Genomic DNA, 19,128 nt, shown 5'->3' with positions numbered 1-19,128 from the left:
AGGCCTATATTGTCTAAACTTATTTATTTGAAAAATTATAAACTGCTGTCTGATTAATCCTTAAAGCAATTTCCCTTTCAGATGTAGGCCTATACATGCGTAGAACTACTCTTCCCATAATTCTTTAGAAAGCCTTTGAATGAACGAGGATGGGCAAGCATAAAACGACAGATTTTCTTAACCGCGCCCCCTTGTAGTAGGGCGGAGACGTTGTTCGCTTGAGTTGAGGACGAAAAGTTACACAAGCGCTGTCAGGATTTTATAATAACAGCGTTTCACAACTCCTGCGCTTCATTACGCTCGCATCCTCCAAATAAATTCTGTCGTCTGCTGTGGGACTAATTTCATATCTGTCGAAAGATAGCTCCTGTGGGCACGCCTTCATTTTCGGAAAAAAACATTGAAAAATCATTTTTATCGAATTATTGTCAGTCTGTGATGAACACATGACATTGTTTTGATTCTGTATAACACCACTTAATGTAAAAAGTCATTATGTACCGTTTGACGTTGTGATCATCTAAATCGAGCGCAAATTGGTGCTGAAGGTATCGTTCCAGTGGACCGCGCGAGTTTTCAGACATCAGACAAGTCTTTCAAAAAAGCTGAAAACAGGGGCTTCGGTCAGGCATGGAGTTGAATTCAGTTATTTTGACGGCGGGAGGCTCTATAAGCTTTTTTAAAATAGTCAACTCAGGATTTGGCAAACTCCCCATGCCAGATTCTGCTTGCAGAAACGCATGGAAATGGAGGAATATATCGACATCGTTTGTTCACAGTCTCATAACTGGGATATGGTCTGTGCTATGGTGAGTCTTGTCCAAGCATTCAACAGTTCTGGATAACAAAAAGGGCACGTTTGAACCCTTGGGAGGGAGACTATCGGTTTATTGGATTACATTTTAATTTCAATAAACATTGTAGCCTATATTTATATGTTGTGGAGATCGGTAGCCTTTCTTAATTAGGCTGGTCGAATTGATTAGCCGCATCTATAGGCTACTGATGACGATTGTCATCAGTAATACAATTAAGTATTTGGTACGCTTCAACAATTTTGTTTCAATTTCAAAAGTGCTGTATTTTGTTTTTGAACACGCCCACCCTCTGTAAGTTCTATTAGTTGTTTACGTTTGTTTTCTTTTTCTTTATAGCTTTGTCCTTCACCCACAGATGGCAGAGGATTTGATAGGGACCCATTCTGCGTTTTCGCACGCGCTAGTAACGGTATCAATTGGTAAGTCCGCGTGGATTGTAAGAGAAGGGTGACAGGTGGGCAGTGTTTGATACTTTGAGTAAGGAGGCGGGAAATGCCATGGAGACTAGTCTATGCTCGTGTGTGTAATGTAACACGCTGGTTGAAGGGAAATGGGAAAGAAACTAACCAAGGAAAAATAGCCAGGACTATTTTACTCATCATTATTGCCAGCTAATAAGTACAGCTGGTTCGAGATCTTAAGTCAGGGACATGAGGATAGGGATGTGAAATGTGCACACCTTTACACTTAAACAGTAGGCCTGTTTGTTGGTGACGTATTCATAGGGTAACAAAGTTTGTGTGTTTCCATAGTGAGGTGACTTTGGATAGTAACAGTGTGAGTGTGTTTGCTTATACATGTAGGCTACATATGTCACTGTGAACTTCCAAATTCTGGGAAATTAACATTAATTTGCCAACAACATTAAATTGTATTTGGCTACACCATCTACATGGTAAACAGATAACTAGACGTAGTTCAATGAATGAATATTTCTCTATAGGACTTGAAATCCATTCACTTACTTTTCAGTTTGACACAAGCTTAGTTACTGTAAGTAAGGGCATGCAGTACAACATTGGAAGTCCTGGAATTTCTGGGATTTTTAAATGATTTTAGAAGAATCCCTCCCCCGGAAACTGGGAGAGTGGGAAGCCACTCTCCCAGTAAGAATCAATGGGGGGCATTATGATCCGTCCCAGGCACTAAACCTACCCCTATAGGCCATGTGACTTCAGATCTTAGCTGTAACAGCAAAAGAAGCCAGTAGATTTATGTGGGTTGTCCGGTTAACAGGGAACAGAGTCACAACAAGTGTAGTGTCTTGAGCCCTCCCACCAATAATGTGGCGTGATACTGAGACCACAGTGTGTTTGGTGGCCATCTTGGAAATGTATATTTTGTGGGCCAATTAAATGTTTAATTCCCAATCATTGATTCCATATTTTGTAAACTGATTGATGTATACTTTTCTAATTGAATAAAAAAAAAATACATGTAAGATTTGTTTTTGACCATCTCAGTCACGGAATTGTTATAAACGAATTATTTACCACAATAAATCATGGAATGAAATTGGCTATAGTATCCATGTAAGGGTGTATATCTTATACATATATATATATATATTTCATTTTGTTTTTTGTTTTAATGCTCTACATTTTCTGTTACCATCCCAACAGAATTATATTGAGTTAGGCAAGCTTTGTTTTATGGGTGTGCCATAGATGGTTCACCTTTTAAGTGTTCAGGGATCACATTGACATCAAAGACATCATCAAGGTCAATGCTGGTGTATTTAAATAGTGCTTGTTACAACACACACTCTCTCCTGACTCAGTACAGATACACAAAGGTGAAAAGAGAGTAGTTAATGAATTCTAATGAGACCCAGCAATGAGATAAGAGGCCTTTATTCAAGTACAGCCAACGGGCACTACTAGTTACGTTACAGAAAGTTTAATTCACAACAAGTGATCTGTAAAACAATGGCATGAGCCCAGGACTTTTCCTGATCATGCTACATGGATTGGGTAAAATCCCTTGTGACACCTGAATGTGACAATTACCTCAATGTGAGTACCTCACATTGGCCAATGGCACAATGTCTGTAAAATTCAGAACATAGGAGCACGTATTAGGGGTTAAGTTCAGTATACCCAGGGTCCCCTGCCTCCCACTACCCCTCATCTTAATGCTTTATTATCTTTACGCCATTCTGAAAACCTGTCTCCATGGAGACACTCTTAGCGGGGAAACGGATATAAATAGCTCTCTCCAACCGACATCTTGGTTGCCATATTTGGTGTCGTCATGGAAGCGGGGTATCACCAACACTTGATATGCCCGAGGTTCCGTTTTTAGAAAAAGCCTGATCCATTTGTAGCTTTTCTGAGTGTGATTCTTTTATGTTGACAGGTTACTTCATATATGACTTCTTGGACATGGTTCTGAACCAGAAAATAGGCCAATCATGGGAGCTTCTGTTCCATCACGTGGTGGTAAGTGGTTTCAGCTGCACCTCTAAAGTCTGAGGTAGACCTTCCTTCCATCTTTCCACATTCATCTGCTGTCATTTGTTATATCATATGACTTTGACGTTTAACCCTTGAAGAGGTTGAGGGAGTCTTTCTTTGAACTGTCTCTAAGCCTAGCAGCTGGTTAACACACTCGGAGGTCTGTATTTCTAAGCACAATTAAGCCAACATGCCTAGCATTCAATACTATCCACCTCATAGGTCCTGATATACAGCAGACAGCATTCTCCTAGTGTACTGGAGCGGTTTTTCTTGTCAAGCTACAATAAAAACCTGTTTTCCACCCTACCTTGCCTAAACCTCCCAAGAGATCGTCAAACCCCCTCAGGGAACTTACAATTGCTCATAAGTATCTTCACCATTCCCATCAGAACTATAGGCACCTGGTGTGAAGATTTACGCTGTTTGTCATACATGTCAGAAATTGTTTATTGTTTTTTAAGGACAATGGTAAAATATGTCTAGGTGGAAGTCAACATCTCCCCCTCCCCCATTCTCCAACAGGTGTTCAAACAGGTAGGGTGGAGGGGCTGAGGTAGGAGTGGTGATTCGGAGGCCATCTGACTCTTCCGTTTTTGTCAGCAGCATCAGGTCAAAGGTTTCTCCAGGAAGATTTGACCACTTATCTGACAGTGTTAATCCATGAGTCCATGACACCATGTGCTTACTTCACAGACAACTATTTGGGTAGCTGGTGTACGAGTTGTACTTTGTTAGGGTGTGTCTTTTAAATGTGTCCATATCTCCGTGTGCTGATGACTAGTACAACACACATCCCCGTGGGTGTATGAATCACCATACGGGCCTTCCCCTTTCAGTGTGTCTACTATCTGTAGCAACAGTGCTGTGTGTATCTAAATCCACCAACCCAGTTTGCCAGCTCTACACCCTATGGTCACATATTAGAATTAAAGTGACAGTGCTTTGGCATAGTCCTTATGAGTTACATCATCCATGAGATCGGCCCGTCCTGGGGAAAGTAGCCAGCTAGCCAGACCACATAAGTAGGCTTTGTTTTCTTTTCTTTTTCTCACTTCTTACTTTACTGGGACGGTGAACCTCATTCAGGATGAGGTCTTATCTGGAAAGCTTCCCAAACACATTGTCAATAGCTTCGAGAGAAAACTGGGGACTTCTACCTTTTTCTTTCATTCACTTGCGTCACTCTCTGGACTCTCTCTGTTTCTATCACTATGTGTCTTTTTCTTTCTTTCTGTTTCTGCTTTTTATTCCTGGCGTAAAGGATGAATGAGAATTATGGATGTTGTGGGGTTTAGAGGAAAAGTAGATCTCTCTTTGTTCATTCTCGCTTTCCCAAGTGACAAGGACGTTCTTTTTGTGGCTTATACTTTGGTGACCATGTATTCACCTCCCATAAGTTCCTTTTGTTACTGTCGTGGAAGTTTTTGAGAGAATCAATCGTTTAAGCTGAAGTCGGGTGAAGTACAGAGTTAATGTTTATTTGACGTAGATTTGAACATAATAACGTTATCAACATAACATCATCGACACACAAACATAAGACAATAACACAAAGACAATTCTATACAGCTCCATCCAGCATTCTAGAATGGAACCGGGAGAATCCAGCCCACCAGCACTACCCAGCTGATGGCCCTGAACCCCCCAGAACATTCTTCAACAGACCATTTTATAGATACGACAGTTCTCAAAAGCCATTGGTCCATCCTACAGACATGCAGCTATACCAAATCTCTTCTGTCATTGGTTAAATCCTTAGAACAATACAGTTGAATCCACATTGTCTTCAGACCAACTGTCTCTTCCCCCCAGGTGACAAGAACTCTCTCAGGTCACCCAGACTTCCCGTCTCTTAGACTTCACGTCTCCTAGTTAGGTGTCATAAAACTGCAAATGGCATCTCTACCAAATGGAGTTGAATCAACATTCATTGTATCAAGCTACTTAACCAACTGTAAACTTATCCTAAAACACATTCATTGTACATAGGCCCAACATTTCTTTCACAGTTACATTTACTCATTTTGTAATCCCTTTTCTGGTATGTGGGGTGATGCTAAAAGTTAGCATAACAAGGCAAGCTGTGTTGATCCCAGTTCTAGTGAACGAAGGAAGTTAAATTAAGCAGTCAACTGTTCCATGGAAATCTTTTTTTGTGTGTGTGCTCTTGAGCATAATGGACATGTAGTTATGGCAGAGAAGAGGAGGACACTCCTCTATTAAGGCATGGGCTACGAGACAGCAGTACACAGAGACGTGTATCCCCCCTAACCTTTGACCCTTCCCCATCCTTTGGGAAACAGGAAGTCCTTATGCTCGTGCCAAAATGGTACACCAGTGTTTACATCACGTTGAGTCAGTCTTAGATGGGAGGAGATAAAACATATAGGGCCGGTTTTGCAGACATAGATTAAGTTTATTCTCGGACAAAAAAAAATAGAATTCAATAGAAAACTCCATTGAGGTTGTTTTTTGTTGGGCAAACCAGCCCATAGTGTATATAACCTTGATGTTCTACTATAACTCTTGCATAAGGGCCTAAAAGGTCTGGGAACAAAGACGCAAACATCCAATTTGTCAGAGTTTGGAAAGCAGCATGGTAGTAGCATTGCCGTTTATAAACAGGGAATTGTCGCAGTGATCCTGCTTTTTGTAACTTCTTACTACTGTGTGAATGTAAAAAGCAAGGAATAATTTACCATTAGCCTTGTGAAAAGCTCTCCATCACTTGTTTAAGCTGCCCCAGATGAGCGAAGCCTAGTTCAGGCAAGGCACTCGGGCAGCACGCCTCATTACGCTCATTAACTACACCTGTGTTAGCCTGCTTCAAGCCCATTGGACCACGTCCGATAAGGCGGCATTATAATGGATACTCCTACACTCACTCCCGGTTGTATTATTGTGAAGCTGCCACCCTCCACTATCCCCATCTCCTCTGTGTTGTCTGTATGTTACTATCCATCAGGGGAATTATTTCTCTATTTGCTTCCTGCCTCATGTTCTATGTATGTTGCTGGCTAATGCTAGAGGCAGGGAGTGCTTCCCCAGATACATCCACTCCAGCTAAAGGCAAACCTATTTCCATGTCTATGTTTATCAATAAATGACAAATCAAATCACAAGAGTGTCTTGACTGAACTGGCAGTGCCATTTGGAAATACTGAGGTTGAACTTTCTTTTTTTCTGGGACTTTTTTCAACTTTTATTTGTTGATGGAACAGTTGGAGAAAGACAGGAAAGCAGGGAGAGAGAGAGAGAGAGAGAGAGAGAGGAGAGAGAGAGAGAGAGAAAGAGGGGGGTAAGACTTGCAGGAAAGTGCCTCAGTTAGATTCAGACCCAGGCCCCTGCATTAACCTGAATAGTAAACGCTCTTTCCCAAAGAGCTACTGGAGTGCCCAGGTTTTTAGGTTTTTAAATTAGCAAAAGTAGATGGGATACTTACCCCTGCTGTAGGATGAGTTTCTGGCCTTTTTTTAAGAAGGCATGGAAAAAAGGGTTTGGCGTCTACTGCACTTGAATATTCATATTTCTGTAAACTGTTTGGGTTTATTGAATCGACTTTTCAAAATGCATTTCTCCCAATGCAAGCACAGCTATCGAGATGTTTTTGAAAACTTCCACCGTGTGTTTGCTGTTTCCCCAACACCAATTGCTCTCATCCCTTTCTTGTTAAGCTGAAATTGAGTTTGTCATTAAAAAGGCCCATGTGCCTGTCTGAAGGAGAAGGCTGGGGTCACAAGCTACACTGTTATGGACAGACGCGTTCCTACACATCAGCTGACCTATTTCTCCATGTTATTCACAACCTTAGACCACAAGACTCACTATCTAATCTAGGGTCTGCCATGAGGTTTACTAGTACATCTAGTAGGATAACATAGTTTGCTTAACCCTCGTGCTGCCTTCGGGTCACATGACCCAAAGGTTCATAACGAACCATCGTTGTGTTTACCCAATTTTACCCAATACAAAAACAAATTAAAATAATTTTCTTTTAACCTTTGCAATGTGGGGGGTCTGAGACAGCCCAACAGTTAAAAGAAAATGCTTCACTTTGTCTTTGTATGCGGTAAATCTGTCGCAATACGACGGTGGGTCACAATGACTGATGGGTCAGAATGACCCGAAGATAACACAAGGGTTAAGCAGTTGTGTTTCTCATGACTACATTGGCCCTATTCTTTGTCATCCCCTTAGAAGGTTTTCTGGATACTTTTGCTTCACACTCAATCTTGTTTCACCTGATGGACCAGTTTTTGAACTTAAGTTCATGATTGTCTCATGCCTCCCCTCTCAGGCCCCCCAGCCCAAAATCTAGAACCCCTAGCAGCGAACAGCATTATTGGAGTGGGAAGCAGCATGCTCCCCCAAAGAACGTCTCAGAACCTGACACCAAAGCTCTCACCGCTACATTAGGAGGACGTGACCATATTTGGGTGTCACAGGTGGTGTCACCGAGGTGTGGTTGCCTTCCATGCTACTGGATGCCTCCAGTGTCCCCACCCCCCCATTCCTCTCCTTCCCCATTCCCCCCTGTAGAACTTGATCTTGTTCTGTTTAAACCTGTGTTTCAATATATTGGTAATTTTCAGTCAGTTTCCTTTCCTGGGTGCCACTGTCCACAGCTTAATGTGGGTCCAGTTCATCCACCAAGGCTGAGTGCCTGCCATACCTTATTTTTAACTGCTCTCCCCTTTGCGTTCTCAGCCTTCCTGCTCCAACTGAATGTGTAATATAGGATATGGTTAATGTGGAGTTCTCCTCGGATTGAAGCCTAAAAATAAGGATGTAAAAAATATTTGCTGGAACATACTGTACATCTCTACATCCTTTACGTCCATTGCCAGGTTTTTCTTAAATTTAGTCAATTTTATTCACAATGTTTTGAACAGATTCCCAGTGTGCTATGGCATTCCCGATAACTAGCCATACCAGGAATTGAGCTGGCATAGTACACAGTGTGCTAAAGAAGGATTCCAGAGATCGTCAGGCTTTCCATAGTGAGACTCCCCTTTTGGCCAGAGTCATGCTGCTGTGGGTTGAGGGACCAGAAAAATAACTGATTTTTTTGTTGTTTCCTCGAGCAAGAGCTTTATTGCTTTAGCACCCATTGTGTGAACATGAAGGTTATTGAAACCAATGCAACAAAAGTGAGACCCTTTAAGAATTAGACTGACAAGTTTTCTCCCGCCTACTGTGAATTACATTAGCCAAATGAGATTTGAAGAGAGCTGGTGTGTTAGTAAGGGAAGGGGAGCGGGAGAGAGGGAATGTAAATGTTCTTGGTGCAAGAAGAGTGATGTGTTTGTGGGAATCTCTCTTTGGAGGGAGAGCCCCGTCTCAGTGTTCTTTTCCAGACAGAAGCAAGGACATCTGGTCTCCACATGAACCAAAGCCCCCCCCCCCCCACACACACACACACACACACACACATTATCTCTCTTTCTCAGAGGGATAGTGGTACCTCTTAGACAACAGACATCATGTCCCTTTTCACATACGTTCCCCGCCATTCACACACACTCAAATCTAGTCCACCCCCATATCCCTGCCCACACAATCAAAACGTCTCCACCATCCCCCCTGAATCAACCCACTCAGAACAGCCTCCGCCCCCTCACATGACAACACTCAATGAGGGGGACCTTTTGTTGCATGTTGTTTTGTAATAAAGCACCAAAACCCTGAGTGCTGCTTGAATATACGATACAATATATTACTACTTACAATATATTTTGTGTAATTGAGAAAAATATATATAAATAAAAGTATTGGTTCTAAAGAGACGACCCACATAAACCTTGAGTCTTAATATGCTCCTTGGAAGTCCTCCAAGATCCTCACATTATTAAGTCAGCATCTTAAACCTGAATCCAGCGCAACCACAAACATTTTCTACATCTGCGGGGAAGTTTTAGATGTACAAGATGCCTGTTTGAGACTTGGGAGATTATTAGAAGCTGAAAAAAAAACACATTAAAAGACAAAAACAAAAGCGGCATGTTTAGGAACCCAGTATTAATATAAAAAAGAAAGAAAGACTGTTCCCTTTTACCGCAAATGTTAGTGTGCTCTTCCATTTAGAAGAATGGTATGATATAATATTATATATACAATATTATCATGTGTTTCCTACTAAATATGACGAGCAGCAATGTGTTTCAAGAAGGTGGCATTGAAGAGATTACTTTGAAAAAAGGAATGTAGTTCTTCCAGGAAGCTACTTCAGTTTGAAAAATTCCAGACAGTAACTATTGTAGACCAAACCATATTTGTTTTGTGTTTCGTAAGGGGTTGGTTACACCCAGAACATCAGGGTGAGATAAGAGAGAGTGAGAGCAGGGAGGGAGGGTGGGGGGGTGGGGGGAGAAGAGGGAATGTGAAACTTGTCTGACGGACAGCTGAATACCTCAGTGGATTCCAAAGGTATGTGTATGGTTCCTACAGTAACAGTCTGTTTATGTACAGTTGTGTGTACTGTTTGTAATGGGGATGAACTGTCCAACAACGAGACACTCCTAGTTTACTCTCTCGTAGACGAGACAGTCCTAAACTACCGTTGAGTCCAACTTGTGCTGTGAAGACATTTCTTATCTGTGGCTTAATACAGTACCAATTCTAACCATCCTAACGTATTTTATGTCCCATTTTAATAATGTAATCATTTAGTAGACACACTCCTGTTATGTGTTGATAGACAATCCAATCTCTTGTTAGTTGACGCACGTATATTTGTATGTGCGGTACACATTTCATGTGTGTGTGCTTGTCTCTGCGCCCACATGAATCATTGATGAAGCATGTTCATGTGTTATTACATTCACATGTAGACTTCGACCCCCTCCATCTCCCTCGCATATCCCAGTGTTCATGGCTACAGCCACCTCCGATCCTTATTCAATACAGGAAGTTGCCCATAGGCTTCCCCATTAGAATCATTAGCTTCCCCCAGCCCATTTCCTTTTGCCATAACCCTCATTGTATTTATCTACAGGGACCAAGTTTCGACCTATTGCAATCAAGACCTCCACAATAGTGCTTCCTGGCAAATAGTTTTTATTTATTTATTTGTTGGTTGGTTTATATTAAGTAATTTTCTATCAATAACTCACAGTACAGGGTGATCAGAGCTGGGGGTGTGGAGGTTGACTAGACCAGTTGTTGAGAAGATGTCTGCCTATGGTTTTTGAAAGAGCATATACTGTATATGATGAGAATAGACACTCAGGATTTTAGACTTTTAAAGTTTAAGGCAGGATCCGGTAAAATTTGCAAACCATGCAATTTTAGCTTGAGTTTGAGAGGATTCAATTTAAAATATCCCTCCCCCTCCCTTCATAGTTACTACCCTGAAACACTTGAACGCGCTGCCTGGCTAATGCCGTGAGGGAGGTAGACACACAGGCAAGTGGCCCGTCCACTCATTGCACTTGATCGAATGCCGTCCAATCATTAAGGTTGGTGTGAACTTAATGATTGGTCATGTTTTTACAGTCCTGCGACACCCACTGATATCGGATTGATTGACCTTTTATAAGTTTATAACGTTTATTTCAGCGAATATGACAAAAAGTGTATCTCTACAACATTACAAACCCTGTCTTTAAACCACAACGGATAGATAGAGCAATATTTACTTTCAAATGCAGGATCGGCAATCAATCAGGCTGGAGTTTTTCTGTTGGTTTAAGCTATGCCTTGTTGCTATGGATTTTATGTTGTTGCTATGGTATTTGCAATCAAAGCCAGAGTCCTGCAATCAAAATCTGATTTCTAGTGAGAGAATCCCTATCAAGACCTGATCATTAGCCTGACACACACACACACACACACACACACACACAAAACAGTTTGTATCAGGGTGTGATCAGGGTGTGATCCACGCAGTATTGCAGCGGTGATGATGAGTGAAGGGAGTTGGGTGACTGGGTGCTGTTTGCGTGTTCCGGTTATATTTAGGTCCTGTGGAATGCAGGAGATGCCCAGCCTCACTCCTCTTTTTGGCTGCGGCCTTGTGTTTACATTAGCGTTGGAGTGTCTTAAAATAAAATATGTTTTTCGATTACCTTTGACCAGCAGTGTTCAGGCACATTCTACTGCAAGTGTACAAGGTTGCCCTGACCTCAGATATGGGATCAGCTTCTCTTCACTTTGTTACTGTTGAAGGTATTAACAAAACATCCAACCTAAATCACTGGTTAGGTAAGCTACAAAGGCTACTTTTCTGACCCTTGACTCTGATTAGAGATTGCATTACTAGTGAGTAATTGAGGGATGAAAGAGAGTACAGGGTTGTGAGAGGGGTGTCTCGGGAAGGAAGACGGGTATGTGTGGGGGTGGCAGGATTGTCAGGGAGAGGGGGTACGTTTACCTGTCAGTAACTGTCAGGGCTAGCTGCCTGGTACCTCAAGAGTTAATAACGCCATTGACCTCATCTTTGTTTGCTACTCTTCTTGTTGCATCGCTCTGTGTTTGTTGCTGAACAGGCTGCGCCGGCTGCCATGTCGGTACAAGCGGCGCAACCAGTTTCAGGTGTGAGTCTTAACTCTCAAGCACCGGTGTGTTTGTTCCCCCTCTTGATTAAGCCATTTTGTGTTTCTCATGGCATCCACATTTGTCTGACTATAGAAATGGTAGATGTTGCCCTCCAATGGTAATGAGCAGAGAAGATTTGAGTTAAGGAACAGCTTTGAAGAGTTAAGCAGTCAAATTGAATCAGCCTTCCTAAGTGTCATGCATGAGCCACAGAACTTCCCATTCAGAGCACTTGCCACACCTGCTGTGCCCTTTTCTCGACCCCATGTCAACACAGCCCTGTTGCTACTGAAGCTTCATCCCCTGTGCATGTGTGTCTGGCTAGGTCCTATCCTGGCCACTTTTAACAGGATTATATCAGCTCCTGTGACATCTGAAAGCCAAGTCTTACCCTCGGCTTAGCAAGGGAAAGCCTGCTAAAGCTGAATCATTCTAATGGTCCACAGGGGCTCTCTGGTGGGTCCGGGTGCTAGGAGGGGGATTACAGAGGCTTCAGCCCCAGCCAGGATAGCTCACTGTTGGGAATGGTGTGAGGATTCATGGTTGGTTGACCTGGGCTTCAGGTCTACAAGCCCATGGAGAAATAGTGCATCACAGTGATGGCTCAGCACCCAAGAAGTAATATAGGTCCTGATGATTTGGTTAAACCTCCCATTTGTTTACTTTAGCTGCTATCAATTTGGTTAAACTTCCAACAGCCACACACTTGCATTGCTGAGTTTCAATTGGTTGCGTTTCCAGTTTGAGATAAAGGGCTCATCTTGCTCAAAGGTTTCTCTGTGTGTGAGGATGAGCAAGGTAACACAATAAGTTGCTGTGATCATAAACTTTGCAGTTATTAATGACTATCATGGATCGGAAAGTTCACCAGATTTTAGAGTGCAGGTTTTTTGGTAAATAATTCAGTGAGTTAAACAACCAAGACCTGGTCTCAGATGTCTCACGTGTTAGTGTGTAGGTTGTGTAAGCTGTTATTAAAGGGGATTCTTACCCACCGCTATCTATTTGAGTAAAGGTCAGTCCAGGAAATTGCTGTCCCTGTGACAACTTTATTGACTATGTTTACCAGCGATGCTCTTCATACATCATCAAAGGGAAGTTAGTGCCATAAAAGTAGACTCTCGGGGGTGTGCGTGGTTGTGTGTGGGTGGGTGTGTGTGTGTGAAGGATTTAACAGCTCAAACCTTAAGGTAAATCCAGTGCACGAATGGGACTTTGTATGTTGTCTGCCATTATGTGTTTTTGGGGGGTGCAGAATGTTGTGAAAAGTTGAACTGGTGCCTGTTATTAGCGTGAAAAACAACTCACACAATTAGACTGTAGGGAAAGTCTGGGTCAACGGGATTGTACTTATCTAATAATACTGTTTTATGACTTTTTGCCTGTTGCTTGGTTGTGTTTTGTGTTCTTTTTTTAATCAATACGATGTGTGACTTTGTGGAAAGAAAAGCCAGGTAGAAGATAAGCAGTGATTTTTATGGAAGTCCTACTCTTATCTGTGTGTGTGTGTGTCTGTGTGTGTGTGTGTGTGTGTGTGTGTGTGTGTGTGTGTGTGTGTGTGTGTGTGTGTGAAACGGGGATAGAGAGTGCACAGTGCAGGTGATAGGCACACAGGAAGCTTGATTAAGGAGCTTTGGTGACCCAGACTGTGGTTGTTTACCTGAGGCTTTTCTCTGGTGGGAACTCCCTCCCAGGGGTAACAACCCCAGGCCCTACACGGCTCATTAGTTACAGCAGCAAGAGATTTGACCCATGTTCTCACAAACACACACACACTTTCAGCCTTGATAACATAGAAAACAATACAAATGTGGAGAGGGTGTCAGGGGAAAGGTTGAAAAGTTAAAAGGAGGAGAACAGTACACTCTTTCTCTCAGATGTATTAAATACCTGATTGAGCCTTAACCCTCGTGCTGCCTTCGGGTCACATGACCCAAAGGTTCATAACGAACCATCGTTGTGTTTACCCAATTTTACCCAATATAAAAACAAATACAAATAATTTTCTTTTAACCATTCCAATGTGGGGGGTCTGAGACAGCCCACCGGTTAAAAGAAAATGCTTCACTTTGTTTTTGTATGCGGTAAAGTTGTCGCAATACAACGGTGGGTCACAATGACTGATGGGTCAGAATGACCCGAAGATAACACAAGGGTTAAACACATTTTACCTCCTTGTTTCAATTGGGTTTGAGCCCAGGTAATGGATTTGCCACTCTTGGCCATAATGTCAGTCACAGTAGGGATAATGTCTGGTAGAGTCTGGCTGACTCAAGCTGTGGTGTGTTGTCTGCATAGGTGTTATTATTTTTGGGCACGCCTGGGCATGAGATTTCATTGTAGCCTCAAATTGTGTGTGTGTGTGTCTCTGTGTGTGTGAGGACGGTGTGACTGATCTGTAGAGGAAGTGGCCATCTCTAATTAGTACTCTCATGAGGAGTAGCTTGCGACCTTTGGACCAGGCCAGTGTTTATCCAAGTGTGTGTCAGTGTAGGTAAGTTGTGAGCGTATGCCTGTCACCAGTGGAACACAAATACCTTTTCTTTCAATGCAGAATGTCACGCCATAGTGGGACTGTGGGTAGTTAGGTTTTGTATTGTGGCTAAAACTGATAGCTACCTCATCTGTTGTTGACTATTAAAGACTTTTATTTGGCATAATGGAACTTTAGTTTTGCGTTTCTGATCGAGGGGGTACCTGCTTTTTTTCTCACTTGTTAATGTGAATGTATGTGAGAGATCAGAAAATCCTGTTTAATGACCATGGCCTTGACCATGCGCTCATGCAAAAGGTTTTCCTAAATATTTGTTCCAGCTGTTAAGCTCATTCACACTCCAACAACAGAACCATGGAAACTCTAAAAGAGTCCTAAACTGGAGACAGGATGCCTTTAAACGCCTTTTCTTGCCATCCTTTCCCACCATTAAAGAGAGTACTGCTCTGTGATATTGTCATTTAATATGAAAAAAAATGCTCTTTTGCTACTTGCAGGGGTTGTATAATCAAGTTTTGGCAATTCAACAATAGCCCATTGATTTTGTGTGTGTGTGTGCGTGCGTGCGTGCGTGCGTGTGCGTGTGCTATGGAGGAATATTATATAGTCCTGCTGTTATTGGACAGTTCAATGGAGATTGTTGACAGATTGTGGAGAGGGTTGCTGTGGACTGTTTTGGGACCAACAGGAATTTGTTTGAAATAAACAAAAACACACACATATACAATACACACGCACACACACTTTAAAGAAAGATGCTGAGAGTTGAAATATGGTTTCAGTTTGACTATCAGTTTAGCTGTGGTTCAATGCAATGCCTTCATTGTAGAAAGCTATATAGGTAGCTGCTGCCCTCTAAAGTTTATAGTGTGCTACTGCATGTTATCTCACATACTTGCATAAGCATGAACTTGCAGATATGATGAAACAAAGGACCACAAACTACAATGACCTTCCCTGCCATATAGTTATGTGATTATCATTCATTGCTGCTGTGGCTGTTAGAGCTATGAAGAGTGTTATGAAAACAGCTGCATGAAGAAACCTTTGAGCGTGACTAGGTTAAAGAAGATATCAGGGACTCTGACCTTTACTGACCACCATAGTTAATTTCCTGGACATGACTGGAGTCATGGGATCCTACTGTCTGGTTAGAATGTGATCCATTTCGTTGTCTTGATTAGATGATGACAGACAGTCTAAGCTGCTTCTTTGGTAATATAGAATTACATTATGTGGAGAATGTTCACTGCAAAAAAGGTCTGCTAAAATACAAGAAATTAACACTAAAGAGAAAATTATTTAATACGAGTGAAATTATCTTGCTGCATAGACAGATAATTGTACTCGACAAGATATCTTAAAACAAGTTGGTTCCAGTCATGAAATAAGTAGGCTTAAGAATATACCCCAAATTAAAAGATAGAAACTAGTAAATATTTTTTTTAACAAGATAATAAATATTATATTTCCAGAACTAAGATTTTAAATCTTGGCAAGCCCAGAACAAGTTGCAGTGTTTGCATACACAGCATATACAGTGACACATACATGTGAGAACTGAAGCCTAATGACTTGATGTATAATATAACACCAGCAGTATTCTGAGCTGCATCACAGAACCTTTTTCCTCAATCTTCTCCGCCTCTCCCTCCCATCCTCTCTTCCAGGTCATCACCTGTTTCGGCACCTCTGTCCTCACCTGCCGCTATGTGGGCTTTGCCGTGGTGGCGCTGCTGGTGGAAATCAATTCGGTGTTCCTGCACCTGCGCCAGGTGCTGCTCATGGCCAACATGGCAGCGGGCACCCTATACCGCGTCAACAGCATGATCAACCTGGGCACTTACGTGGTGTTCCGCATTAACACACTGGCATGGATGACCCGCTGGCTGGTCCTGAACCGTGACAACGTGCCGCTGTTCGCCTACACGATGGGCAGCGTGGGCATGGCAATCATGACGGCCATGAACATAGTGCTGTTCTATCGCCTGCTGCGGAGTGACTTCCTGAAGGGCAGCACCCGTGAGGCCAAGAAGGAGAAGGAGATGTAGGAATATGGGAAGGGAGAGGGGTGGTGACAATAGGGCAAATGCATACTTATAGATGTGGTGATGCATGGTTAGATACACACACACAAACATACATACACAAACACTATTTTGTTCACTCATTACTTGAGACCCATTCTTTGACCAAGGAAAGGGAGGTGGTGGGGCATGTGACCCACACATGCCTTGTGGTCAATACCCTGTAAAGACTCTAACCAAATTTGCTCCCTTCTGCAATTTAAACATCCTATTTCCATGGTGTGTTAGTTTTACATGTGATTTTAAACATGTAAATTAAAGTACAGAGGAAGCCATTAAATGTACAAAGAAAGCTAGCATTCTTCCAGACAAAAAAAAAAGAATCTTCTGGCACCAATTGGAGCAACTAGATGTAAATTACACCAAGAGGATAGTACAATGCGAAGATAATTTGTTTTGCCATTTAATATATTGCAAGAGTGAAACATATACACAGTATATAACAAATATGTCACAGATTGTGGTGCAAAGTCCTGTTGCACTGACTAGTATATACTATAGGAAGTCATTGGAATCCAAAACCTGTCTTGTTTAATATGTGAACATGTTCAGTAACAGTAGTACTAAAGAAGTGATGATGTTGCTTCACCAAGCCTTTTGTAAAAACTAAACACCTGCTACCTCAAGAAAAACCTGTAGCAGTTTTATCTGTTTCTAACTTGATCAATGTTGTTAAATGGTTTAATCTTCTTCCTTGTTTTGTTGTGTTTTTTGTTGTTTTTTGCAACTTGCGAAGTATCACTTATTTTTGTGTAAAGGCTAAAAGAAACCCATCTGGATAAACAAACCATCCGGTGAAAATAGTTAGGTCTGCTCAGAACTTTCTCTCGTAAAGGTGATGTCGATGCTGCCAACTACACTAGCAAGGTTGAGGTCTAACTGAGGTCAGGCAGCACAACAAAGACAAGCTTGCCTTAACAGAATACGGATGGTTTTGTACACACACACACATTCTTGACACCTGTACAACCCCAAGCATTGTAATTACTTGTGCCTCCCTTAGCCACTAACTGTTAGCATTCAGCCTCATTCAACCTGTCCAGTCCAGGGCTGTACAGTGGCCCTTTAGCTGTCCTTACCGTCCTTGTACAGGTCAGCAAGTTTACACAACATGGCACAGTGACCTCCACCTTTCGAATGGGTAAGTTAAAGGGCTGTGTGTAACATCTGATTATAGGTCAGATTCTTTTATAATTCCGTCACAATTCAAAGGATAGAATTGGAGAAATGACAATGTATCCGATCTGTTATTACAGGCAAGTTGGGGTGGCCTTAGAAACCTGCCAAGCTTGCTAAAACAGAGCCATCATAGGATTCTTGTCTAATGCCCTGAACATTTATAATGTGATTTTCTTTTGCAATGTTTTGTTCTAGATTGTGTTCTGTTTGCATATTTTGTATATTTGTAATTTATTTGTATTGATTGTCAAGGATGAACCATTGTTGACAACCACATTGTTTATCCCTTTTGAAAAATTGTACCTGTATATCCACTATTTGAAAAATTGTTGGTATGTGGTGGTTCTGATTGATGGTGGAGTTATTATATACTGTGGTGGTGTTGTGGTTGTATTACCATTAAGGGTTCTTACTTAAAAGGGAGTTTCATTCAATTTTGGACACTTTAAATTTTTCAGCTACCTGACCAAATGCATCCATTATATCCAGCAGTGTGAGAAGAACCTTGCCTATTTATTTATCCATTAACAACCCTTTTTGGATGATGCTGGCAAATTTTGGGGGAACTGGGGTGAAGTCCTGAAGTTGCATTGCAGTTGACCCCATAGAATAGAGAAATTAGGACTCCAACCTTCAACAAGATCATTTTACCTATTAAATCCATACCCTATTGTAGCTTGGTAACATGAAACTCTCAATACATTTACAATAAAGCTAATTTGAATTTGATAAGCCAGCCTACTATGCTATTACAGCGAGAAAGATGGTCTCTGCTATTTGTTAGATTTGAGTTGACTGCACAGAATGAAGGGCCGACAACTATTATGTAGTCTGGTTGTCATTTTTGTGTGTGATGAAACTAGTATTTGAATGATGTTGAAAGTCACCAAATGTAGGCTACGTACTGTATGTACATGTATTTCTTTTCAAGCTAACTTTTAAGGCAGCTTCGCTTGTGTGGTTGTAGGGTGATTTCACGCGTGAACATGTTTTGCCGATTTATTTGTATAAATTGTAATATTATTGTAATGATATAACAGTAAATATAATTATTTTCTGTATGTCATTATAATTGTAAAAATAGAAATTAAAAAAAGAAAAACAACGTGGCCTAGTTGTGAAGCCTCGTTTATTGATGTAGTACTCTTTTCTAACCACATGGGGGACTTGGTTTATGGAGGATGCTGCTATCCTGATAACTGTTGCTGTGTTAAATCCATGGCTGTGTCTTGAAGTGCTAGTATTGGTCTCCTTGCCTTATTTCCTCGTCTCGTTCCGTTTGTTCGTACAGATAGGTATACCTGTCCACCATGTTGCCCCTATGCACGACCTCTATGGTCAATCATCAACGGTCAGGACGAAGAGAGGAGGGCATTTTGACATACGAGACATACGCTATAGCTGAACCTGTTTAAGCGAAGCTTAATAATGTGTTGTTATAGCCTACATCAATGACAGTCCCTGTTGAAAAATTGAAAATATTTTTTTTTAAAAATATTTACCGGAAGTCAGCCTTGCAAAGGATCTCCGACACTAAAGTAGAAAAGTACGGGACT

At 41.6% G+C, this 19,128-nt stretch overlaps 1 protein-coding gene across 1 annotated transcript; it reads left to right on the top strand.

Annotated features, from left to right (window-relative positions):
• The first annotated feature begins 243 nt into the window (after positions 1-243).
• On the top strand, positions 244-19,057 carry tlcd2 (TLC domain containing 2). The gene is made up of 4 exons (XM_062473026.1): positions 244-809; positions 1,155-1,237; positions 3,177-3,259; positions 15,977-19,057. Exons 1-4 carry the CDS (start codon positions 631-633, stop codon positions 16,355-16,357), a joined length of 726 nt encoding a protein of 241 aa, XP_062329010.1. The 5' UTR covers positions 244-630; the 3' UTR covers positions 16,358-19,057.
• The last annotated feature ends 71 nt before the right edge of the window (positions 19,058-19,128 follow it).

Source organism: Osmerus eperlanus, chromosome 11 (assembly GCF_963692335.1).
Source record: "Osmerus eperlanus chromosome 11, fOsmEpe2.1, whole genome shotgun sequence".
Taxonomy (NCBI): Eukaryota; Metazoa; Chordata; class Actinopteri; order Osmeriformes; family Osmeridae; genus Osmerus; species Osmerus eperlanus.
The sequence above is the reverse complement of the archived record's forward strand: the minus strand, read 5'-3'. Positions and strand labels throughout refer to the sequence as shown.

Excerpts from the sequence above, each read along its gene's own strand:
- tlcd2 (XM_062473026.1), top strand. The coding sequence starts at position 631 with ATGGAGTTGAATTCAGTTATTTTGACGGCGGGAGGCTCTATAAGCTTT. Across the intron at positions 1,238-3,176 it reads GCTAGTAACGGTATCAATTG|GTTACTTCATATATGACTTC; the intron begins GTAAGTCCGCGT and ends TTATGTTGACAG. Across the intron at positions 3,260-15,976 it reads TTCTGTTCCATCACGTGGTG|GTCATCACCTGTTTCGGCAC; the intron begins GTAAGTGGTTTC and ends CCTCTCTTCCAG.